Source organism: Lepidochelys kempii, chromosome 5 (assembly GCF_965140265.1).
Source record: "Lepidochelys kempii isolate rLepKem1 chromosome 5, rLepKem1.hap2, whole genome shotgun sequence".
Classification (NCBI taxonomy): domain Eukaryota; kingdom Metazoa; phylum Chordata; order Testudines; family Cheloniidae; genus Lepidochelys; species Lepidochelys kempii.
In genome coordinates this window covers 133,256,507-133,282,915 of record NC_133260.1, presented here as the reverse complement: position 1 = coordinate 133,282,915, position 26,409 = coordinate 133,256,507, and the positions used below count along the sequence as shown (strand labels likewise).

At 39.1% G+C, this 26,409-nt stretch overlaps 2 protein-coding genes across 29 annotated transcripts in view; one reads left to right on the top strand and one right to left on the bottom strand.

Moving 5' to 3' along the window:
* LOC140911884 (uncharacterized) overlaps positions 1-26,409 on the top strand; it is a 35,213-nt gene that overhangs the window by 3,626 nt on the left and 5,178 nt on the right. For 6 of the 23 annotated variants that reach the window (XR_012159173.1, XR_012159170.1, XR_012159172.1 and 3 more), the window contains one exon: positions 13,082-19,530. The exons of 2 other annotated variants lie outside the window; for them this stretch is intronic. Coding sequence is in view for 3 of the 21 variants with exons in the window: in XM_073345980.1 (XP_073202081.1) it covers positions 16,876-16,924 (49 nt within the window). In the remaining 18 variants the exon portion in view is untranslated. Of the gene's footprint in view, positions 1-5,931; positions 6,032-13,081; positions 19,531-26,409 lie in introns of those variants that run through there. 15 more of the 23 variants (XR_012159175.1, XR_012159167.1, XR_012159180.1 and 12 more) reach the window with 6 other exon arrangements.
* Positions 335-26,409, bottom strand: part of FSD1L (fibronectin type III and SPRY domain containing 1 like) — a 63,862-nt gene continuing 37,787 nt past the window's right edge. For 2 of the 6 annotated variants that reach the window (XM_073345964.1, XM_073345970.1), the window contains exons 7-14: positions 21,113-21,322; positions 20,517-20,615; positions 16,821-16,950; positions 14,711-14,743; positions 9,390-9,490; positions 8,513-8,764; positions 7,234-7,322; positions 335-5,526 (exon numbers count right to left, since the gene is read on the bottom strand). In XM_073345964.1, coding sequence (XP_073202065.1) covers positions 5,404-5,526; positions 7,234-7,322; positions 8,513-8,764; positions 9,390-9,490; positions 14,711-14,743; positions 16,821-16,950; positions 20,517-20,615; positions 21,113-21,322 — 1,037 coding nt within the window. In that variant the 3' untranslated portion in view covers positions 335-5,403. The remainder of the gene's footprint in view (positions 5,527-7,233; positions 7,323-8,512; positions 8,765-9,389; positions 9,491-14,710; positions 14,744-16,820; positions 16,951-20,516; positions 20,616-21,112; positions 21,323-26,409) is intronic. The other 4 variants (XM_073345965.1, XM_073345969.1, XM_073345967.1 and 1 more) reach the window with 4 other exon arrangements.

Genomic DNA, 26,409 nt, shown 5'->3' with positions numbered 1-26,409 from the left:
AGTGTTGAATGTACCTCTTTGAATGTGAGTTTCATATTTTTAATTCAAACTAATGGTTACCTTGAAACATTAGGAAAATATATTGAAGAAATAGTATTTAAGACTGAACAGAGCTAGAGAAAAGGTGAAGTAGAATGCTGGAATTCAAAAAAGGTAACTATAGGATGGTCACTCATTCTGTTCAGTAGACCATGTAATTTCTACAGGTTTGGTTTTGATCTAATCTAATACTTGCAGTGTAAAATACACACCAATATCTTAATGCTCAAGTAGGAGCATCTTTCAACCTACACAGTTCTTATTTCAGCCCAAATAAGATGCTGTGACAAGGGTATTATGCAGCTGTTTCAAAATTAATTTATTAATACAAAATGTTTGTAAGACATACACAGTTTGAGTTAAAGACACAGCAAATAAAATACTTTGTGGGCTCTAAGGCACCCCTGTAGTGCTGCTATGACAGGTCTGTTATCTTGGGATACTTTATACAAAGAATGAGGAATGAAGCACTGATTACAGAATACCTGAGGTATTGTCAAAGTGATGTACATGGAAATCAATGTGCAATCTGTAAAGTAAAAATCAGTGTGACAATTCAAGATCACTAAGTACACTCACATTATGCCACAGCAGGAGCATGGATTATAGCTCCACTTATGAAAGGCACATGCAGCAAAAGAGGTGTTAAACAATGGAGGGAAATGAAAAGCTTTGCTTGATAGTCAGATATCCATAAAGCCCGTTTCACAGTGGCTGGGAAAACAAATGCCAGATTTCCCCTTCCAACAGTCAATAAAATGTTTGGAAAAATCTGAGTTTAGGTGGAAGATCACACTTGAATTAGTCTACCAAGATTATTAAAATCCATAATGTACTATGCTCAGAGTAGAGAGTGTTACTTTTTTTGTGAAGCTGAATATTTTCCCTATAGCAACTAGTTAGTTTCTTCACCTTGTGTGTGTGAGGTGTGAAGGATCAATAATTTAGAAAAGACGTAGGAAACCTATGTGTATGCTCCTGCAGCCTTGTTACACAGGGAACATACTTACTTCTCCTACTTACAAGCTTTTTGAAAGACCATGGAAGTAAGTCTAAACTGAAAATTCAGTTACTGCCCTTTATATCCTGCACCAGAAGACAAACTTAAGGTATGCATGCACGTATATGGACGTAAGTTATCAACTATCCATTTCCAAAATTAAATAACCCTTAAACTTCAGTAGATTCACATACTTCCACTGCCTTTTTATGCAAATGTTTTTTTTTTTAGTTTACCACTATATTAAAAAACCCTTATTATGCGCTGTTAGATGTAATTTACAGAGACTAACAGCAGTCCCTTAACCAAAAACTTATGTAAATAGCAGAAATACATTTAAAAGATAAATCACATTTTTACAAGAGAACTCAAATTTAGCTACAATCCTTCCCCCTCCCCCCCCCCGAATACTTGAATTTTACAATAAGCAAGGCCATTAAATTACTTACATACTTGGAAACGCTGTGCTACATGCAAAGAATCTAGCACAGCTCTAATGGGAGCTGTGCCAGCACCACCATTCAAGAGGGTTGCAAATTTGCGCAATCAAATCAAGTGGCAGAGTAGCCTCCAATAAAATCCGCTTGCCAGAAATAGTCTCAGGGTATTCATACATTCTTCCTATGTCAACTCATTCTGAAGCTGCAGCTAGTACTTTCACTGTACCTAAAAATAGCACCAAAGATGCTATGCAATACCATTAATATACCTGCACTTTCCACAAATGTAAAAAGATCTGCAAGATGTTACCACAAAAACCATAATCCAAGAACGAACATCTGAAGCGCTTAAGGCAATTCCTCATCTCCATATTCTATTTACTAAAAAAAGGGGACTTAGCAAAAATCCAACACTTGTGCATTAACTACTGCAGAGTAACTTCAAACTTTAAGGGCAAAATAACCCATACGTTATTATTTAGAACAGCTATATCTTGGATATCAAAATAAACCTTGTGCAGCATAAATCACAGTACTAAATACTTCAGCTTGTTTCAAAGTAAGCTACCATAATAGTTTAAGAAAAAAAATAATCAAGAATTCCACTGTCTACATCTTGTGCATAATCAAGTGTACCTTGCAGGTTTCCTTACAATTTGCTAAAATGTTCAAGTAAATTATGTATCTGCACTCAATTTTTGGGTTTGATTCAATGGTTACTGGTTTTTTCCTTATACATGTTAAGTTTTCCTTTACTTAATGTAAAAGTAAGTGTATGCTGCAAGGTATCAGGAACTGTAGCTAACTACCCCACATTGAAAAGTTAAAGATGGACAGATAGGAACAGAAACTAACCTTTACTACCATCAACTTAAGAGTCTCAAAATAGAAACAAAGCTTACTCTTCCCTTCTAAAAATCAATTTTGTGCCCCATCCTGCATGCTTCTAAACTCCCTCAATTCACTGGACATTATGAATGCTCACATTGCTGCATTAAGGACCTGATTCTCCAAACATGAAGTAATTAGGATGATGGCTTCACAAGACAACATGGACTGTCCCAGAGTACTATGATAAGCAGATTCAGATGTTGTTGAGCTCAATTAGCACAAAACCCTTTGCCAATCATTTGAAATTGTTTTCAGTTTTGTACATTTAAATTGGACAAGAAGTTCAGCAAAGGAGAGAAAACATACTGGAAGCTGTTTTCTTCCTCTTCCCACACAAAAAAGATTTGTATAACCATATTATAAAATAAGCATGGAAAAGAAGCCACGAAAAAATGTTGAATTCATGTATAGAACTGAATACCAAAAAAGGTAATTCACTTATCCTCAGTTTCTTAAAGGAGTAGCAAATGCTGTGCAACACTACTGGAGATCATGGGCCAAATTCAACTATGTATAAAACAGATTAAATACATCTGATTTTGCCTGTGATCTCCACAGTTGCTGCACGAGATTTCTTCACTCTACTTTCCTTCAAGAGGAAGAATTGAAATGCTCCTAAACTTAGAGGAATGTCTGTTTCCAGGGACTGAATGTGCAGAGTGCAAATCATCCCTCCCTACATCATTCAGTTCAACTCCCAAGAAGGGAGGCATTTCAACACAGCCACCAGCATTTTGCTTGAAGAAAAGTCTTAGTGTGACTGTGCACCATAAGAGACCTCTAATTAGAGAATTAAAAATTGGTCACAATATTGTCCATCATCTGCAGGTCATTTTGTGGGACCCTGGATTAGAACAGGAAGGGAAACACTGATTAAAAGTGGCTAAAATAGATTTAACACTAGTACAAAACACACTTTTATACTAAAATGTTTTCTCTTAGCTCTCTCCATTAACATGAATAATTTTTCTACTGTATGCAAAGGTTTGCTGCTAAGGACTAGGATCACTAGATATCCTCTTCAAGATCTCCAATTAGCAACTGGTTGCCTCAATGGGGAGAAATACATGGAGAGCAGACATCCATATGAAATTGCTGTAGGAGGGGTCTGAATCTGTTCAATGTATCAAACAAAATCCCTTATACTGAAGAGTGATTCTACTGTTTGTTAAAACCATTGAGTGCAGTATGTGTCTCTCCCAAAGCAGCACAAGAACCATAAACAGATTTTATAAAAAGCAGTCTAGATTAGCAATCTTTACAAAGGAGTACAAAATAACCTAGAAGTGGCAACCATAAAAATGGGCGGAGGAGGGCTGGTGCAGTGCTCTAGTAACCGTTTAATGCTTTGTCCTGTTTCAGGGAAGAACTCCAGGGCTGGAAAAAGTAGACACATTCAGTCCCATGAAAGGTGTGAAAAGAGGAACCTCAGCATTGTTTAGTGACCACCTCTAATAAGCACGACCAGAATTATTTCATTCTGGAGATCACAGGCAGTAAGGAAAGAGTTGCTTGGGGAGCCTTTCAGATGGGAGGGTGCATTTAAAAAAATAAGAGCTTGAGGGGGTTCAGAACTTTAAAAAATCCAGAGCATTCAAAGATATACAAAGTGGTCCTATCCAGTTAAATTATGCTCTTAAAAATACAAGCTCCTAGTAGCTTTCCAGTTTTGTAGTCTCATTCTATTTAGACAATGTTTTGCTAGTGAGTAGTTTTTACTATTCACTATCTACTTGTGTTAGAAGTGATATAGGTGGGGTTGAGCAGTAAGCAATGTGCTGCCCCGTCTAACTTTAGAGATATTCATATGCCTTCCTTTTTTGAAAGAAGAGTGCCTATAGTAGATTAAGTACGATGAACTAATCTACTACATTAATGTGCATGATCACTATGTAATTTAGTGAAATTAGTGGTACTCTTTCTTCATTAAAATGAATGTAATGTCATAAGTGAAACATTGAATGAGTGTTGGGCTGTCTACTTTAAGCTTTAGCTTAGCTGCATTCTTGAAGTCTTAAAACACCTCATCACCACCACCACAGCATGTGTACACACTTCAGACTCATTAGAAAGCTTTAAATTATATAAATCTGGTTGAAACAGGACAAAACCTTATTTAAACTGCATATTAAAAACAAGACACTTAAATATAGAAAGCATGGAAGCACTACCCGTACTCCAAGCTGGATGCTTTAAAAAAAGTAATCAAATATAGCTGAAAGCTTATTAAGGGTAATATTGGGGAAGTTGTTATGCATATCTCCCCAATAATCTAAGTAGAGGGCTCACACAGTAAAGATCAGGAATGCTCTGAAAACACTGGTGTAAAATTGATGTGAAGTCTTCATTTTCAAAGTGATGCAGGATTACTGAGCTCGTGTTCTAACTATGAATAGCCTATAAAGGGATATTCAGCACTGCCCATTTAGACAACTAAAGACCACCACAAAATGATACACTATTTATTCAACTAATACCAGAGGGTAGCCAACCTGTATCAAAATGACATTAGCTACTCTAGGAGAACATCTCAAGTCTCAAACTTGCATTATGGCATATCCATGTGTGGAAATTTGGGGGACTGGTTTCTTCAAAGGGTCACATATTTAAAGCTTCCATTTAGGACCTGAAAAATGGACTCCTTTTCAGGGTGGGGGAACAAGGAGTGAAAAAAGTGTATAGTAGTAAGTGCCGTTCAAACTAAGATCATACCTGCCATGTGCAGTTATACTGAAATGATGAAGTATCTAATACAATCAAATTCAGTCTAATATAAAAGCACATAGCTACAGCTCCCGACTTCCCCATCCAAAGCATCAAAAAAAGTCAGTCTCGCTTTCTATCTGGCTTTCTGGATTCACAGTAAATTTCTGCTAATGCTTCAGCCCAGAACTTTTGCACTATTGGTGCCCAGGCCTTAAAGCAGCAGTGGGGTAGCAAAGCCAGTTAATCCATTGCTCACAAGCTCCTGTAAATAGCAGCTGCACAGAAAAACCCACTCAGAAACAGGAGTATAGTATCCAAATAGACACATTATTGGGTAACATTGGTTAGGCTGGTAGCTGAACCACTCAATCCATTTTCACTCTTCTGGAGCATTTTCACAGCACTTGGCACTTGCAGTCCAGTACTCAATGCAAGTCCGCCACACCAGACCTAGAAGATAAACCATTACACAAAGCTACAGTGAGTCAATGTTTCAAAGCCAGTAAAATCCATTTTTCTCTCCACTCACATTTTCAAATGCAAATTAAAGATGACTTCACATGCTAAAACTACAGTTGTCCCTTTCAGGAGATTCCCTGTCCAGTATGTTGACTGAAGAGTAGGAAGTGGGTATTCTACTTAAAATAACCTTCAAGTGTCTATGAGAGGCACTGCCTAGTACACAGTGATGTCCTGATGAAGACAGTCAGAGGGGACAGGGGAGTTAAAGCATAGAAATCAGAAGTGTGTTCTTCTCTTCAGGAATTTAAGGAAAAACGACCCAGAAATTGGGATAAATACAACATAGGTAGATTGTACCAGACCAATCTGATCTCTAAGATACTGATTTTTCAGACAAAGGAAAATGCAGCAGATCTACTCTACCTGGATTTCAATAAGGCATTTAACATAGTTCCATATGGGAGAAGATGGGGATTAATATGAGAATTGAAAGGTGGGTATAGAACACGTTAAAAGGTCATGACACTAGGTCATACAGAAAGGTGACCTGTCAGACTGGGGGAAGGTTACTAAGCAATGTTCCTCAGGGATCAGTTTTGGGACCAATCTTATTTAACATTTTCATTAATGACTTTGACACAAAAAAGTAGGTGTGCACTAATAAAAAGGTTGCCCATATGATCTTAATTCTGCCGATTTGTGCATCCACCCTGTGTACTGAATAATGCAGAGGTCCTAAAAGAATATATTGAGAGACAGTGCATATGCATTATGATATGAGAGGGAAGAATTTAAGGATGCCTGTGCAACCTAGATTCATAGATATTTAGGTCAGAAGGGACATTATGATCATCTAGTTTGACCTCCTGCACAACGCAAGCCACAGAATTTCACCCACCACTCCTGCAAAAAAACCTCACACCTATATCTGTGCTATTGAAGTCCTCAAATCGTAGTTTAAAGACTTCAAGGAGCAGAGAATCCTCCAGCAAGTTACCCGTGCCCCATGCTACAACGTTTAAAAAAGTGTGCAACCTCACTTCTGGTATTTCTTATCTTGAGCGTTTGACTGCAACCTAAATGTTTTTGTAATACCCATGTTTTAAAAAAAAAAAGGAGTGAACAAGTTTTATTGTGTGCAACTCCCTCCCACAAAATCCCACAACACATTCTGAGCAGGGTTTGAATCTTCAGTATTGTATCAAAGATAGCAACCTTGTCCTGTAGCTCAAGACATAGTAATCCCAAAGGAGGATTGCTTGGTAGGAGAAGCCCAGACAAGTCCAGCTATGTCCCTTTACATGATGTGAGCTGGAACTGCTGCTCCATGTGGTTCCCCCAGCCTGTCTCGTCTCCCACACTGCTGCTCAGGGATGCTCCTCTCCCACTACTGCTGCTCTGACAGCTGCTAGAAAAGTGTGCTCTGCTGCAGCAGCAGCAGGATGAGCCAAACTAGATACACAGCGTGCTTGGTGATTTTGGCAGGCAAGAAGGGAAATGGTGATTTTTAAGCTTCTGTTGAGATATAAACTTAGACTTCCCCTGCTGCACAATGAAGGGCTACCACAAACAAAAGAGGAGAGCTTCTCAAAGAAAATGCTCTCAAGAATCCCATATGCCAAGTGTTAGACAACCAAAACAGAGGTCAAAACATATTAGTGCTAAAAATAGAAGTGAAGTTAATTGGGTACTGACCATGAAACCTGGTAGTAGTGGTTGGGTAAATTTTGTTTTGAAGGTGTATAACAACTGCTTTGAACTTGCATTATAAAATGAGAGCTGACCTGAAAGAGAAAACCAAGTTTTAAAAATTATATATGAAACTTGGTGTTAACAAGAGGATATAAATCCAAAATTGTTCTGAACAATGAAGAATTGGAGCCCCAAAAGAGGATACAAAGTGACAGGTACCACTTAGGCAGTCAACATACTGCAGATGTCAGCAAGAAATTTGTTACTCTTCATTCCTGGAATTTGGAGCTGTATGATGTGGGTTTTACATGTGTAGTTCACAAGCTCTTATACCTGCTATTGTTAGGAGTTGCTTCGAGGAGTTGGTACTTGATAAAAAAAAAAAGACATCTCTTACTAAGGTAAAAGGAATTTCAATTAGTGCCATATAGTCCACTTCCTTATTTCAGCAAACAATCAATCAAATACTACCCTCTTTACAGAGCTGTGTGTTAGCCTGGTTACCTTATTGCATAGAAAAGGTCACCACCTACTGTCAGTGGCCAAAGAGTACAGTACAGATGTAAGAACAGCAGCTGTCCAAAATATCTGTGGCAGCATTGCAAAGTAAGGACTGAGAAGGCAATGCAAGTCAGTTCGCAGAACTTGCAAGGAAAGAGAAAGCCCAAGGCCGTAAGCCCAGGTAACCTCCAAGCTTAGTTTTATTCTAGTGGCAGTTTCCACAGTACTGGTTGTCTAGGTAGTATTTAAGTCTTATTTTATTGCTCTTTCCATTTGAGAAATAGCTGAAGTCATCTTTTGGTTAATCCAAGTTCATCTGGGTATCTGATAATGGAACAGCAATTTACAACATATTGCCATTAAACAACTACTTTTCTGTTCATAACCCTTCACTACTTATTTATCAAGTAAGTTGTGAGAGGTAGGACAAGGTGTAGGTCTATTTCTCTTAGTTCCATATTCGCTGAATGTTTTCGCCATTTTTCAGAAGTCTCCCCTCACACATTATATCCAGACTTTAAATTTGTGTTACAGAAAAGTTTCCAGTGTTCATGGCTCCATTTGAAAATCAGAGTTAAGTAATTTGACAGTTATGTACAGTACCTTCATCTCTCTCTCAATATGGTCTCCCTCCTCACCATGAAAAGGCAGATTAGTGTAAACTAAGGTTGAATCCTAATGTATTTCCACAACATTTACAGTATTATGTACTCCTGCAATTTGGCAATACCCATCCATTACTAAATTTCAATCTATGAAGTCCACAACAATATAAAGTTACCTCCATCAAAGTCACAGTACACTCCTATTCTGTCCGGAACAGTCATATCTAGGGCTTTGGCTTTATTATTGTGCTTTGCAGCAAAGGTGGTTTGTAGCCAGTTGTTGACATGGATACACCAGCTTGTGTTAGTCTTTCCCAGTTGATCAAATTTTCCCAGATTTTTATATGCTACTCCCACACTGTAGGATTTGCAGTCCTTCTGGGCTCTCACCTCCCAGTAGTGCTGTCCACTTTCAATAGCAGTGTCTCCTGTAACAGACCACAGATGTAGAGGTTTTTTTATTCTTTACGCCGACGCATGCAGTACAGGATAGACTTCTCACTGAGCAAAACAATGAAGCCTACTCAAGAAATAACTACTAGGTAAAGACTTAGAGGTTGTAGACAGTGAGCCTAGTGGAAACAGACCAAAATCCAATAAATTTAAGACTATTAGAAACCTTGTGTATATTCATCACATTCAGTAAAGGTGGAACAGAGAGGCTCTCTCTGCTCTCTACCAAAAACAGGTAATTTAACAGAATTTAACAAAACAAGTGCACCTTGATGCTATTACAATTGGCACATTAGAAAAGTCATTTAGCAGAAGTATTTTAGCTATCTTTTGGATAGCCTTACAGTAAAAGACTACTTCTTAAATGCTAGAATTTCCTGCATACATAAGTATCTTCACTCCCTGAATGAGCACAAGGATCTCTGCACAGATCTGAAAAGGAGAATCTAGCGTACAGATCCCAGTCTGAGCCCAGGTTGCAGAAGTCATTGTCAGAAAAACCTTGGGATTACAAGCTACAAATTGTCTCCTGATGGAAACCCAGATCTATCTGCCCTTGCTCAACACTAAGTAAGAGTTAAAGCAAAAAATTCACCCTACCCAACACTGTGTACGATTCACCAGTAAAGCGATCTCTGCTGCCCCTTATCGATGGTGACCTCGAACTAATAGATGTCCTCTTTGGAGATGGTGTGCCACTTCTATAAAAGAAATAAAATAATTTGCACTCCAGTATGGGGAAGTTTATAGACCAGTCAAATAATGGACAGGAAGTTTTATTTCTCTTGCAGGATACAGATTATTTTATGTGAGTCATGCCTGAAGTGTTAGGTGCTTGTGTTGCAATTTCAAGTGGCATGCTGGACCAGCCATTAGCTGCACTATAAACCCTTCTATATATAAGTGAGCTAGGGATCATGCACAAGGAGGGCTGACTAAGAGGGAAGATGATGAAAAGCAAACAAAAAAGATTTAATGAAGATGAGGTAGTGAAGAGGAAAGCCAGGAGAAGTTGAACAAGTGAATGGGAGGAGAGTAAAATCAAAATTTAGAATTTAAATGAGCCATCTGTCATTCAAATTATATGCAAGAGGTAATAAGTTTCCCCCCATTGCTTGCAGAAACCTAGAAAGTTTTGATAACAAATTTAGATGTTGGAAAATGGCAAATAATGAACATGGCAGGTCACTTATTGATATTCAGGTGTATAGTGAAGCATGAGACAAAGTGTTGATGTTCATCACAACACAGCCTAGAATGTCACTGCAATTTTTAAGTTGCTTGCAGAAAAAAGTAGCAGGTCTATACACCCATTGATAAATCCTATGTGCACTTTATTATATTTTTAGAGAAGTTTAAGACTCCAAGAGGCAAACAATGCTACAGTAACACTGAAGAGAATCTTTTAAAGGAGATATTGAAGATCTAAAGTCTTTTATGGAATATAATGGGCCTGATGCTAGTATTTCTGTAAATATTAGATACAATAGATGATGGAGGTGGAAAAAGCTTGCTAAGATTCAGCAGCTCAAGAATTTTTAATGCATTAAAACCAGCTTATAAAGCAATATTCTTCCACCCAAGAATGATGATCAGACCAAAAAAATGTAGAGGAGTAGATATGGTCTACTTATTACCATACTGGAGAAGCCTTTTAAGGCTGTTACATTCATTAATATATCTACTCTCAGACATGTAGTGTGAAAATACTCAGAAGTCCTATGAAACAGAACCTTTAAAAAAAGGTGGGGTGGGGTTCATAGGGCATTTTTCAGGTACTAAAGCAAGACCAAGGAAGGCCTATGTTCTCTAATCAGACTTCAAAAGAGAAAAGTGCTCCAGAAACAGGACAGGGTAAAATTTTGTTTTTGTTTACAGCATTTTATCCCTCTTTACAGAGGGAATCAGTTGGATGGGAACCAATATTTTAGAAAGAATCTAGTTAGACTAAACATTTTACTGTTCCTTAGGTAAGCCCCAAACCACAACAACTCTAGTAATTCAGGCCTAGACAGGGCATTTGAGGAGGTTATCTTCACCTAAAGTGAAGATTTGAGAAGGGAGAGTCTGAACAGAAAATGAGATTTCATTGAACTTTAAAAAAAAAAAAAGACTGCTTAGTTAGGCAACTTGGATTAAAGTTTACCTTTCACTATTAATGCAATGTTTTCCTTTTCATTCAGATTAGATGACTTAGGCTGTATCTTCACCACCACCACAAAAAAAGAAAATGTTTTTACAGCGAGAAAATACAGCTTAGTTATCTCACTGCAAAATCCTAGCAGAAACAATGTTCTGTTGTTTACGCCACAACGCAACTAGGCAAGGTCAGCTATGAATGTGGTGGCGGGTATGGTGACCACCTTGTTTAGGTACAATGCTAGAAAGATCACCTGTGCCTTGTCTTCACTGACTTTACAGCTAGGTAATTAATTAATTAATTGTTAGTATCTCATTGCTAGCACAACACTGCAGTGTTTCTGTTGCTGACACTGTAGGATGATGTTTAAGTCCCTGGTTATTTCTGAAAATTCACAATAATTCCTGTTTATAAAAGTTTAACACTTTTTCCTCATGAATTATTTCTAATCTATACTGAAATGACAACATCTTTTTTAACTATAACATCACTCTGTGTAATAGCAGAGTAATGGAATTTTGTTCCTCAAGTGCATGCCTATAGTCTCAAGGTTCCAGCATTTAACGGTTCAGAGACCAATTATAGCATTTTGCATGACAGATTAATAGTGTTCTCAAATTGTGCTAATACACTTGGTCATATCCCCTGACCTGACTAATTTAGATACACCTTAAGAAGCAGGCTTGAATTTGCCAGATTGTAGGATGTCATAGCAGCTCCTAAACTGCTTGCAAAAAGAGGAACAAGGTAGGTGGGATAGTCTTTTATTGGACCTACTTCTATTGGTGAAAGAGAATCTTTTGAGCTACAGACCTCTTCAGGCCTGTGTTTCACCAACAGAAGTTTGTCCAATAAAAGATTATCTCACCAACCTTGTCCCTCTAATATCCTGAGACCAACATGGCTACAATACTGCAAGAAGAGGGTATAAAATAAGATAATGGTACTTTAAAAGCAGCATGTAACAGTTTCTAAGCAAGCCAACTGAAACATTTTAAAGGCTTGTGATAAATAGGAATAAAAAGTAGCAGTTTACTTACCAAAAGAAAAGGAAATAAGTGAAAGCATGAAAAACAGCAAAGCCAAGAATTAAAGCATATTTTCAGAGGGGAAAATATCCACTGCAACATTCCATCCTGCTCCATGTACGCCACTGCTGAGAAGCCATCCGCTTCTGTCTATCAGAAGCGAGGGCTTAGATTTTCCTTTAGATGATTTTCCAACAAGATATGCAGAAAGTGACATGGTCATTTAGAGACTCATTTAACAGACAAAGGCAGCATAATAAAAGCAGACATTTTGCAAGTTGGGATTTTTCCTCCACTCAATTTTGAACAAGTTACTTCAAACTTTGAAAATATGCTACTTTATTTGAAAAAAGGTGGTCTGTAAATGACCATTTCATCCAATGGTTTGACCTTATACACATGACTCCAACAGCCTTTAACAGTTCACACAGTAACCTTTACTATCTTGGATAAAAATGAGTAAATAAGATAGTGTACTTTTAAAAAATTAAGCTGTCCTTTTCACACAAACTACCAATCAGAGGAGTAAGTCTGGGATAAAATGGGCACAAATCAAGTTTGTTAGCTTATCACTTGCTGTTGGGCCTTCTTCAAATTTTATTTGAATGCAGGTCTTGGAAAGACAGTCCAGAACAGAAGGTAGGGCAGTAGCTTCTCCCAAGCCTCCAGCATGAAGAACCAGAAAGCTTGTCTAATAGCTTCTCCTGGAATAGAGCCTACCTTACATGCTAGACTGGGCAGGGTGACTGGCTCCTTCCGCAGAGAAAAATATCGAGAGTTGGCTAGAATTTTTCTATGCGTTGAACAATCTTATGTCCATGAAGGGAGCAGTGCACAGAAATCTAAGAGATAACAGAACAAGTAGTGGTGGTCTCTAGAAGCAGTAGCAGAAAAAGAAGTTACTCTTTGGCATGGTTCCTGAAACTAAAATTAAGGACAATATACTAATCTCAGGAGCAGTTTTTCCCCAAAGCTGCTGACCTCGCAGGCAGTCAAGTTTATAACATGTATGCATGATGAGAAGTGCAAGGGGGAGGAGAGAGAAAAAGAGAAGGGGGAGGAAGATACAGGAGATTCTGGGCAACAGTGTATTTCTATTTTGATCCCATAAAACAAACAAACAGAGGTCTCTGATGACCACGGAGGAGCGGAGCCCCTTGATGCTGGAGAGCGGTGCCAACTGGGAGACCGGAGTGGCTCCCCTACATGGGTCGCCAGTGCTGCAGGCCGATGCGACGGAGACGATGGTCTTATGGCAGACATCACCACCGGTTTGCCCACAGAATATATGGTGCCCGGAACCGGTGCCGGCGACCTCACCTGCCTAGGAGGCGAAGGTGGTGCCGTAAGCGCCAAAAGGTTTGCTGCTGCCTCAAACGCCTCTGGCATGAAGGGAGCTATAACGCCTTGCGGCAGTAGGCCAGTGAGTGGTGCGGCCCAGACTCAACTGGACTCGTCCCAGGGCAGGAATTAACGGAGTCCCCACTGAATGTGTGCCCGATGGGGGCTTGCTGGCCAACTGGTCCTTAGACCTGGTCGGGGAGTGTCCTCTGTCGACCTTTCCTTTTGTGGGGCACTGGGGAATGGGAACGGTGCCTCACCGATGTCTGGGACCTGTGGATGGAACCATGGTGGTGCTGAGGGTATCTAGCAGAGTCCTTCCTCGGCACCAGCTCACACGTTGACTGTGCTGAGCACTGCAAACTGAGGATGTGGCACTTGAGGCCGGATCTGCTGCGCCAGGTTCCAACTGAGGCCAAAGTGCTGCTTCCATAAGTAACACTCGGAGGTGCTTCTCCCTGTCTTTAAGGGTGCTGGGGTGAAAACATCTACAGATTTTGCAATGGTCTCGAAGGTACCCCTCACCAAGACACTTCAAGCATGGAGTCTGCAGGTCACTTTTCGGCATAAATCTGCCACAGTCCGAGCATTGTGTAAAGCCTGGAGATGGAAGCATATGCTGGTGTCCCCCAAAAAACATCAGGGGGACCCCCCCACAAGAAAAACTATTACACTAACTAACTAACACTAACTGTATACACGAACATTGCAAACGCACGCTTGCTGAGGCAAGAGAAACAGGGAGTTTCTTGTGACTAGCTGTCACAAGTGGTAAGACGGAACGAGGGGGCGGGGAGGAGGAGAGAGGTTGGCAGGGCCCTATATTGGGCACCATGAAGGCGTGACTCCAGGGGGTACCCAGGCCAAATCTACAGATACTGGAAGATTTTTTTCCTCTAGCTTCTGTCATGCACATGGCATGCACACACCTGACTGGAATTGACATGAACAAGCACTTGAAGAACTAAGAATTAAAGACTGTAAGCTGTTTGGGGCAGGGGTTGTCTTGTTCTGTGTCTGTTCAGTACATAGTACAAGGGGGTCCTGGTCCATGACTGGGGCTTCTAGGCACAATGGTAATATAAATTAATGTTAGATTGTATTGAAACTTGAGCATGTACAGCTCCATTTGATTCAAAGGAGTTATGGCATATACCACTCTTAGGGTAACAGGCTGTTCTCCAGAGAACGGGGACTGCATCAACCTTCCCCATGGATGAAGATTAGATTACTAACCCATTAAATAAAAGCAGACAGAAAAAAAAAAGGTACTGTCTTGGTTACTGATGAAGGCTGTTGGATAGGCTCATGTTTTATCTAGAGAAAGAGCAAGTATTAAAAAGAAAAACTCTGAAAATTTTCAGCAAAGCTAGAGGCTAGATCCTAGAACTAGAAAAGTTGTAAGTTATCACCTTGTATTGTTCTTCAGTACTGTAATCTGGCCACTGTCAGACAGAAATAAGCAATCATTAAAAGAGGTTACTACTAAAAATTGTACACATTAGCTTTAGAGACAAATCTTATCAGCCTTTCAAAACTGGTCACACCACTGGCAACCACCAGCAGCCAGGAAGACATTTATTGTTTTAATGTTAGGTAACTGAATGTGTCTCACATTAGATGTTTGTAATTATACAAATAAGTCTTGACTAAGTAAGATTTTATATGATATTTAGAGAAAAAGATAATTTAACTAGATTTGGCCTTCTGGTAAAGCTTAATCTTTAGTAAAGGCTACAATCTTTATTGCACAGCCCTCTAACTTTCACAAAAAGAAAAGGAGTACTTGTGGCACCTTAGAGACTAACCAATTTATTTGAGCATAAGGTGCCACAAGTACTCCTTTTCTTTTTGCGAATAAAGACTAACACGGCTGTTACTCTGAAACCTAACTTTCACAGATATTTTACTCAACTTGCTATCAAAAGATGTTGGTAACCTCACTGACAATAGTTTAGAAATATCAGTATCCTTTCCTCCTTCATTCATCAACTATGGTTCCATGACGCAGCCCAAACTGGAATTGCATCCTACTATGTGAAGTTCATTCCATTTTTTAATTGACAGGTTACCCATTTCATCCCTTACTGTCCATATCTGATGCAAGATGGTAAGTTTAGAAGTTGAAACAGCTGACAGTCATGGGGAATGCCTCATCAACAGTGATAAACTGACAGGCAGTTAAGGGCAGCCAAAACACCTCTATATACACCACTTGTAGGTATGACAGATCTTATATAATTAAGGCTAATACATGAATAGACTCAAGACTACTCAAGTACAAGACTCTGCCTCTTCCCCCTTTCCCTTATCCAGTGTGTTTGAGATGACCTCAAGCTTGAAAGTCTAGAGCAGTGGTTCTCAACCAGGGGTATGTGCATCTCTGGAGCTTACAGCAACTCTAGATATTTGCCTAGTTTTACAACAGGCTACGTAAAGAGCACTAGCGAAGTCAGTGCCAACTAAAATTTCATACTGACAATGACCAGTTTGTACTATATGCTGAAATACAAGTATGATATTTATATTCCAATCAATTTATTTTATATGGTAAACATGAGAAAGCAAGCAATTTTTCAATATTAGTGTGCTGTAACACTTGTTTACAAAATCAGATTTAAAAGTACACAAGTAGTTAAGTGAGGTGAAATTGGGGTACACAAGATAAAAATCAGACTCCTGAAATGGGTACAGTAGTCTGGAAAGGTTGAGAACCACTGGTCTAGTACTTAAACAAAAAATGGTATTTATACAATGCCATGGAAAGCAACCTGCCTCCATGGTTGAGAACAGCAGTCTGGCAGACAACTGATGCAAAGAATGTAGCATGACTATGGAGATGGAAATGTCTGTCAAGGACAGCTTTTCAGGGTATGCCAATACACCTCTACTCTTTCCAAAAAAGGGCCATGGATTGGTTCTCTTTATGCCATTTTTCTTTTGTTTTATCCAACTCCATCCATCTACAATACAATATTAGCAAGACTGACTCAGTCATTCTTCGAACTGGTGGTTCTACCGTACCTAAGTGTGTCAGATCAGATATTTGAAGTGGCTTATTTGAATGTCTCCTCTTAGTGGGGCTACATGCCTTATCCTTCTCTTGGGCCTTCCCCATCCTAGATCACAGCAACATTTCTTCCAAATAGAAATGTCCGGATGAAATTTCCTTCAGTGTCCACAGTTACACCAACCAGATGAGTGACTGGAGATTATAAGGAGTAATGCAAACTCCCACAGAGGCAGGAGTGTGCCAGCTACGAATACTACTGACTTTCCTCCCTTCACTTCCTGGGCTGTGTCCACAGTCTAAGAAGTCAGGAATACCTGACAACTCCCTATTTAAGAATCTTTAATACAACCCTATGGTCCAGGGAATCAGCGTTTCATGGTATGCCAATTCAAAACTAATATACTAAGTATCTTAAGCAAAAACAGTGCCCTAAAATAGTTTGCCACTCTAAACATATTAACCTTATTCAATCTAAGACTTCAGGTTACAGATAGAGTTAAAGTTCTCACCTGCCTTTATTCTCTTTTCCTTTTATTTTGTTTTCTTGGCCTTTGCCTCCAGTAGGATCCCACTCAACATAAGAATCTTCAACTTTCAGGTTCAGATGAGATGATGTATTGTCCAAACTGAAGACAAGTGCTGGTCAAGACAAGATTTCAAAGAGTAAAAAACACATGGATTATTTCCCCCTGCTGTCTACAAGAAAAAAAATTAGGAGTAGTAGACGACAACAATGCACTATAAAAAAATCAAGTAATTATAGTTAAGGCTCCATGTTTGTCATGGAGGTCAGATTCCGTGACCTCTGATTTCTGCAGCAGCCTGGCACGGCTGGCCCAGGGGCTGCCTGAGCAGCTTTGGCAGCCCTTGGGACCGTCGCACTGACTGCTGCTGGGGCAGTCTTGGGTCTCCCCTCACCCCACTACAGCAGCAGGAGCTTGGGGAGGGGGCAGCTCCCCAGAAGGGCAACAGGAACTCCCCTTCCTCAGCTCCTAGGTCCACATGCTGCCTCTGCCTGCAGACACTGCCCCAGCAGCTCCCATTCGCCACAGTTCCCAGCCAATGGGAGCTGCAGAACTGAGGCTTGGGACGGAGTGGAGGCAGCACATGGAGCTAGGGTCACCACTTCCCAGGAGCTGGGTAGGGAGCCTGCCCCCGCCCCACCCCCTCAGCAACCCCCAGGCTGCCCCCAGACACCCAAGTTTTAGTAAGGGGTATATAGTAAAATTCATGGACAGGTCACAGGCCATGAATTTTTGTTTCCACCCATGACCTGTCCATGACTTTTACTAAAAATACCTGTGACAAAAATGTAGCCTTATAATTGGTCTGACATTTGTAACTATAAACAAGTGAAATCCAGCCAGTCCAACTGTAGTCTCGGGACCATGCCACACAGAACACCTTCAAATCGGTGAGTCTCAGCAATTAAAATGTTAGTATTAAATCAGAGACGCTTTCTATACTCCAAGATTTATAATTTGAGAGATAGTGACAAAAAAACTAAACCCATCTTCTGCACTCCATATCACACTGTCTTCTGCAAGCTATTTCTGTGATGAAGATTTAACTGTCATAATCTGTTGATTACAATAAAGCTGAAGCAACAGCAAATACATAGGGACAGTCGAACTGCGAAATGACCTGCAGAGATTAAAGCAGGCATTAGGATGTAAGCAACTAAAGAAGACTCAGTAGTAATTAGTGTCAAATCCTTCACCCTGGGAGAGAAAAAGACAGCATAGAATAGACATAGCCAACCGGCTGCATCCATCATTTTAGTGATTTGATTTTCATCTCTCCTCTGAATACTGTCCTGCTATCATCATCATCATCAAGTACTATATTTACTGCAGGGAGAAGTGTTTAAGATCAAGGGGTCCACAATTCACAAGCTTGAACCACAGCAATATGCAAACAGATTGAGATCAGAGGCCCATGCTACCCAATATAAAACCAAGATAAAAAATTATGCCAATACTTTGAATCCAACGTCTCACTGGAATTTAAGCAAGTTCCATCTTTGTTATTGCTGACTAAGCAAAATAATTGAGCCTCTTGGGAGTTATGCTTCTGAAGCTAAAGGAAGGAGCCTAACAGTGATTGCCATATTAATAGGTACTACTTAATTAGAACACATTAGAGACTTCCATTTTGCATTTCAATATGCCTATTTTTTAAATAATTGCTTTAAGAGTTGAGATTGCAGTAGAGTTCAATTGAAAGACAGTACAATACAGTTCAAATGCAGCTATCCATCATGAAGCAGCACTTACCAGAAGCAAAATGAATTAGCCAATTTTTCTAAATTAATTAACCCCCTGCTCTCCAGGATATCCACTGTGTTGCAGCAAATTCTTGTAAAGATTACTACTATTGTATCTGATTAAGTCCTGAAAATTGCCTCCGCTTTGTTTTAGATGTTTCTCTTGAAGTTTACATAGTAGTAGTGAAACAGCCTTTTATATAGATTATCTAAGGTAATAGGTGAGGTCCTGCTGCTATAAGAGCACATGCTCAAGATCCATCAGTGATCTCTGGGATTTGGTGTAGGTTCCAAAAAGTGTTTAGGAAGCACAAGCAGATACAGCTAGTTTCTTTTTGAATGCGGACCATATTTTAAAGGCATTTCTTTCCATTGTTGGACCTCAATTTAATGCTTAAGTGTGACAGGAACAGCAAACTGAAAGGTCGGTAAGCCAGTCAACATATCAAACTAGAATACCCATGTCATAAAAATAAAGGGAAGGGTAACCACCTTTCTGTATACAGTGCTATAAAATCCCTCCTGGCCAGAGGCAAAACCTTTCACCTGTAAAGGGTTAAGAAGCTAGGATAACCTCACTGGCACCTGACCAAAATGACCAATGAGGAGACAAGATACTTTCAAATCGGGATGGGGGGGGGGGAAGACGACAAAGGGTTTGTCTGTGTGATGCTTTTGCCAGGAACACATCAGGAATGCAGGCTCAGAACTTCTGTTACTTAGTACATAATCTAGCTAGAAATGCATTAGATTTCCTTTTGTTTAATGGCTGGTAAAATAAGCTGTGCTGGATGGAATGTATATTCCTGTTTGTGTGTCTTTTTGTAACTTAAGGTTTTGCCTAGAGGGATTCTCTATGTTTTGAATCTGACTATCTGTAAGGTATTTACCATCCTGATTTTACAGAGGTGATTCTTTTACCTTTTCTTTAATTAAAGTTCTTCTTCTAAGAATCTGATTGCTTTTTCATTGTTCTTAAGATGCAAGGGTTTGGCTCTGTGTTCATGTATGCAAATTGGTGAGGATTTTTATCAAGCCTTCCCCAGGAAAGGAGTGTAGGGTTTGGGGGGATATTTTGGGGGAAGACGTCTCCAAGTGGGCTCTTTCCCTGTTCTTTGTTTAACATGCTTGGTGGTGGTAGCATAGGGTTCAAGGACAAGGCAAAGTTTGTACCTTGGGGAAGTTTTTAACCTAAGCTGCTAAGAATAAGCTCAGGGGGTCTTTCATGCAGGTCCTCGCATCTGTACCCTAGAGTTCAGAGTGGGGAAGGAACCCTGACAACCCATCAGTTTGATCTTTTTGGTTTTCAATAAGAATTAAGTCTAACAGACTAAAAACCATCTACTTGGTCATCTTTTTTAAAATGCCTCAGTATAAAACTGAGCACCTTAATTACAGCTATGAAGTTCTTGAAAAGCTACTTTTAAACTCTTCTTCTCTATAAAAGATTGTAGGTCTAGTAATAAATGCCTTGAAGGTTCCAGAAAGAGCTAGATTTAAGTAGACTGGAGGTTGTGACAAACCCTCAAAGACCCTCCTAAGAGAAAAAACCCACACAAAAAAACAAAACAAAAATAAAACCACACATGCAATCTAAAAAAAAAGTTAAACCTTCACTGTCAACTGTAAGTGAGAAACTGCAGTCTGGAAAACTGACACCATAATATTGGAGTTGAAGATTTTGATTAAAAACAAAACACAAAAAAGGGATAAAAGAACCCATGACTTTCCTGAAAGGACATATGGCTCCAGAAATATTTTAAATTGACAGGGTCAGAGGTGACAGCTTAGTGAGCTAGGTCTAAGCTTAAAATCCCTCATCTCTCTGGAACCAGAATTTCAAATCCATTAGCCTGACTAGCTAAAGAGTGCTAAATTCTCCTCAGCGTTTACAATATTGTTTTCTACACATTCATGCGAGACTATCATGTCATTTTACCTTTAGTCTCCAAAGTCATTGGATCAGAGTATTCCCCTGCCACAGCCTTGTTGCAAGCTCTTACCCGAAAGTTCATATATTTTGAATCAAATTTCAGTCCTGAAAAAAATTTTGAAGCACTTAAAGTTAGACATAATTTTTGTGGTTAGTTCCTTATATTCTAGATTAAGAAAATAAGAGGAAAGTTTATTTAGTATATAATGAGGACTAGTAGCTAAAAACAAGGTGACCCAGGTCTGCATAGGAAGGCCCTGTAACTGACCAGTTATCTGGAGGCTACATTCATTTACTGAGTAGCATTTTTGTTTGCAATAAGGATGCCCCCTCAATGGAAAGCGTTTTGTATAGTTGAGCATTCTATGTTTGCAGTGTTGTTGTAGCCATGTTGGTCCCAGACATGAACAGCAGCTCAGTGTAAGCTCAAAAGCTAGTCTTTCACCAAGAGAAGTAGGTCCAATAAGTGATATTATCTCACCCACCTTGTGTCTAATAGGATTCTGTTATATACAAAAAAAAAAACCAAAAATGAGCGTTTGCGTTCAGAGTCACCTCAAGAGCAGAAGACTTTTTAAGGAGGGTAAATGAGCAATCTTTACCAGATAATGTATATTCAGTGCCCTTAATATAGTCTATCAGCTCCCAGCATGTTTCATCTTTTACTCGAGGAAGCCCATCAAAATTAGTTTTCCTATATTCCAGTACAAAATGATCAATTTTGTTGTCTTCTTCTGGCATTCTCCATACTATTGTTACAGCGTTGTCAGCTACCAGACACTCTACTGGGTCTATCTCCGGAGCTTTGGGGACTGCAAAAGAACAAAAAAAACAAAAGAACATTAGAGTATTGATGAAAAAAAATGTTTGCCACCCCAGTGTTGCAGTCTGTTCCTTTGGATCTACACAAAAGAATCAGAAATTGCCTTTGGTTCAGTAGCACTCATACCTTTCAAGGATTTTACTCAATTATCTACAAATTGGAACTTAAACGAAATACTCTGCCTGTAAAGTGAATATATTAAACACAAAATTAGCACTTTGCTAACAAATATGCATTAGCTCTAGGATTAACTTCTACCATTCTCGTCTTTGTTCTTCTGATAGTACAGGTCAGGCTGACCTCCTTGTATAAACAGTAATAAGTAAACAGAGCTGGCAGGGACTGGCAATTGTGGTTTCATGGTTTTAAGGCTCTTTCAGCTAGATCTTTTTACAGATCATTCAGAGCTAGAGCCCTGATATAGGATCATGCAGCAAGAGCATGCTTCCATCACTTTAGAAAAAAGGTTGGTTTATAATATTTGGATACAAGCACCACTACACAGATTTACAATATAACATTTCCAGAGAAAACAAGGTATATACAGATACGACAGTGACCTGAACACAAAGCATTTACTAATGAGTTAATGAGTGTGTGTATATCTATATGTCAAGATGGTGAACATTTTATTCAAAACACAAAAAAGTCTACCAATGATTATGGTTTATTTTCTGTAGTGTATTTTCTAGCAAAATCCAAGCAAAAGGATAAGAGCTAAAAAGCAAACTAGCTTCTCACCACCAGGACATTGAGGAAAGTATGTTTGCAATAATCATAATTTAAGGTTTACTCAGAATTACTGTGTTTTTATTGTTATCCTCCAAGTCCTCTAATCTCTCAGATCATCTTATGTCAACTTAATCTACTGATTTCACATTCTATCCTTCAAGTACCATATTAAAAAATTCAACTTCCTTTACTAAGCCCTACTCATTAAGTTTCTGATTACCCTTACACTAGAAACAAAACTCACTCCTTACTCCCAGTGTGATATCGGGTCATATTGCAGACCCTCAGCATCTCATGACACCAGCTCCCTAAGAAACATATCAGGGCACATTCTACAACTTGAACCAATTTCACTATATTTCTCTTTCCCATCTATATCCCCAAATATTAACATCTGAGGCACACATCATGCGTGGAGCAGGAAAGAGGCATCAGAAGATGGGTGCATGACAGATAGTAATATACTAATGGATAGCAGGCAAAGTAGGATTTAAAACCAAAAACAAAACCCAACCTTACCAGTGGTCTATTTTAATCAAAGAAAAATTCATATGTTTCTTTCTGAACATAGAATAATGCATAAAGCAAGCAAAAAAGGTGAGTAGCTAATTACAGCTGGAGTCCATGACCAAAACCTTATTTCATCACTAAGCTGAAACCAAGAACTTTAGGAGTCAAATTTACATTGACAGGAAAGGAAAGTAGTATCCATGCGTTTCTTGTTCAAGAATCTGTTTTTGCCTATAAAGGAAAACCATTCTCTACCTAATACTCAAACAACTTCGGCAGTTTTCAAAGGGGTCCTAAAAATAGTTTTTGAAGTATGCTTGTTCACACCCCATTAGGTATTTTATTCCCGAGGCTTATCACTTTGCAGCAAGCTATTCCTCTTACAAGTCACATAAAATGCATTAATGGAGTTTCACGTTTAGGCCTCTTTCTGTGGAAATACATTCCGTTTACAAAGAAGGTGATTCCCACCCCCCGCCAAACACTCAGCCCTCTAAATAGTCTGAGTTCTGATTCAAGCATCATTGGACATTCTTCAGTCTAACTTAGACCCACAATTAAATCTTGAGAATCTATGGTCTTCAAATTGGCAGAGTATCCTGTGGCACCTTACAGACGTGCCACAGGACTCTTCTGCTGCTTTTACAGATCCAACACAGCTACCCCTCTGATACTTGGTCTTCAAATTGTGACTTAAGTTACATCTGTAACACTGCTGCTTTCACTGGGTTTTCACAGATGTAGCCAATTGGAACTTGGTAAGCAGTTCTGTTGATGCACAGGATGCAGCAGAAATTTTTAGCTCACTTTTAACTATCAGCTCTGCAGAGTGAGGATGACTAAGCAGTAAGAACTTTGTCATTCAAGCCAGCAAATACAGGGTTATTTCTCCTCCCCGTCAAAACCCAGTGAGTTTGTTATGTTTTTATTTTAAATGAAGACATATGCATACAAATTACTTAAGTGTATTTAATCCTCAGAGGGCACATTGCCCAAAATGATCAGATTGCAACTTCAGGCAAGTTCACCAGCAAGCATTCAGTCTACTAATTAGGATCTGACCTCAGATCCCAATACTTTCCCAACTTGTTTGGCCTGGCAATAGGTGTGCCGAAAAAAAGCAGTCTGAAAGCATTAACACCATGTGTGGTCACACTGGTCTGGCTGGACACACATCCTAGTCATTTGAAAGTTCAACTTCCCTGACGTGTTTAATTCTACCTACTAGCCATGCTCCTCTCCAGTCATCACTGACTACCTATTCCCCTTTAGGTTCTAGATAGAAAAATTGTAAAAGCATCTGCAGATAAGCATAAGAACTTTTATATTAATTCTTTTTCAGCTTTTGAAGATGCTGAAGTTAGACGTCTAATATTAATATCAAAAGGTATTTAAATTATATTCATGTAAATACTTCAGAGTGACAAACATTCAGTACCATTAGGTTGGTTTTGATTTCTAACATGAAGTTTTCCCTGTATGAATACACAACAGTAGCACATTTACCAAGTAAGGAGGTGCCATTTTCTGTCACTTTTTAGAGCTGACCACTTGGTTATTTAATCACTATGCCTGTCTCCGGTTCAGTGTGCTTGTTCCATATATCTCAAATGAAGGTCAGTCAGAGACAGACACCACCACTGAAGAAAGACAAGACCATTTATTGGGGAATTTACTGAAGCTCTTCATCAGTGAAGCAAACACCATTCTTTTGGCTGATGTAGTACAGCTTAAATTACAGCATGCTTAAAAACAGTGATGCACGCTTCAGTAGAAGAGTGCAAGTTATAATTCAATGATCCCAGCAGGTGTGTCATGAAGTGCATGAAACATGTCAGAGTGACTGAAATTTTAGGTAATTCTTTTTATTTGCATTGAAGACCAGCAGACATCTCTCAAATCTCTGAAAAGCTTAAAGTTTTGCTTTTACTGTATAGTTTCTCTTTATGCAAATGGACCCTAGTCAGAGCATGAGGGGAAAAAAGGATATTCCACTTGAAGTTACAAAACAAAGAAAGTTTGAGAGTGCAGAAAACACTCACTCCAGCTCACTTCTTATAGCATGAAATGAAGGTAGCATTAAGCCAGAGTGTTGCACATTTATAACTTGCCAAGAGGAGATACTTTATTAGCCTTCCCAGCAGAAGCAGAAAGTCTTCAGTCTATGTACATATCCCATGCAGCCAGCCTCCCAAGCATGCCATTTTGAAGAGTTACTGAACATTTTTAAATATCACAACTTAAGTGTAAATGCTTTTCACTTCTCACAAGGGTTATTTGAATAGAACACAGGACAAGTTGTAGTCATAAGACTTGATGTTCCAGCAGGGCTCGTGGTTTACAAAATGTTTGGGAATTTCTGTCTAAGTTGTATAGAGATTGAGAACAAAGATTTATGAAAGTCTTAGAGAATCACAAAAACAATTCTAACTGGTTTAAAGAGAAATATAGTAGTATTTGGAGAGAAGATTATAGAAGTCAGCCAGCAACAGGTTAAGAGTTTGAGAGAAATACTAAGACATCTATCATTCAGAGGCCATGCCAGCAACTTTTGAAGCACCTACCTCTACCCATTATTTTTGGCATCTTCTTATATACCAGATAGAAAGATGAGATTCTTTCATGTGTTTACTTTTAGAAGTTGTAAGATACTCCTGTACCATTGTGATGAGCATTATCTAGGCATTTAAATATCACCACCTCATCAAGTTTGGGATTTCAAACTGTCTGAATCAACACCCAGTTTAAGTTTTGCCTACAAGAATCTGTGCTGCTATAAGTAGTGACAGAGCTCTATACCAAATAGTTACAAGCTATTTAAGTTATCCACCAGGGAGAGGGGAAAAAAAAAAAAAAATCCAGTGATATCCTTACAGTTGATCTTTCCACATTTAAATGCCAAGTGCCGGATTATCTTGTATGAACAAGAATGTAGCTAACCAAAATTATGTTAAAAGAAAAGGAGGACTTGTGGCACCTTAGAGACTAACCAATTTATTTGAGCATAAGCTTTTGTGAGCTACAGCTCACTTCATCGGATGCATACTCATCCGATGAAGTGAGCTGTAGCTCACGAAAGCTTATGCTCAAATAAATTGGTTAGTCTCTAAGGTGCCACAAGTCCTCCTTTTCTTTTTGCGAATACAGACTAATACGGCTGCTACTCTGAAAACTAACAGCACTGGTCACTCAAGTCCTCCATTTGTCTCCCCACATAACAGGTACAGTATACAAGCAGCATTTCAATCTTCCTCCCTTATCTAGAAAGGGTAAGAGGATAACTGAGTTACCATTTGCATCCGGAGGCTAAGGACTGAATGGTAATTTCAGCACAGCTCATCGTGAGTTGCCAATTAAGCACCATGATAGTGATTTGAGACAAACGCTAAGCACAGGACCAAGATTACCTCCACATCATATAGCAAAAGGGACCATGACTGCCAGCAGGAGGCTTAATAGTTCTGGAAACAGTGTCAAGGTGGTTATTAATTCCCACACCAAAGGAAAGGCTTCCTTAAGTTGGAGCTCAGGCTGTAAATATCAGCAATTTCAAGTTTAGTGGACTGTTACCTTTGAAAATCTAATATCTAATCCAGATATTTAATATCAAAGATCAGATCATCTTTTTAAAAGGAAGTACAAAAAGGAAGTCAGAGGAACTTGAACACTCTTGGTCTCTACACTTATATCCCTGGCATTTTGTGAACTGCATGTGAAGGAGTAACATGTCAAACAAGACTCAGCTTGTGAGTATGTTAAACACTTGATACCTTGCCAGTGCAGGAAGGATCTTAGGCAATTACCTATAACGGTGAAGTACAGGTCTGGGAGCAA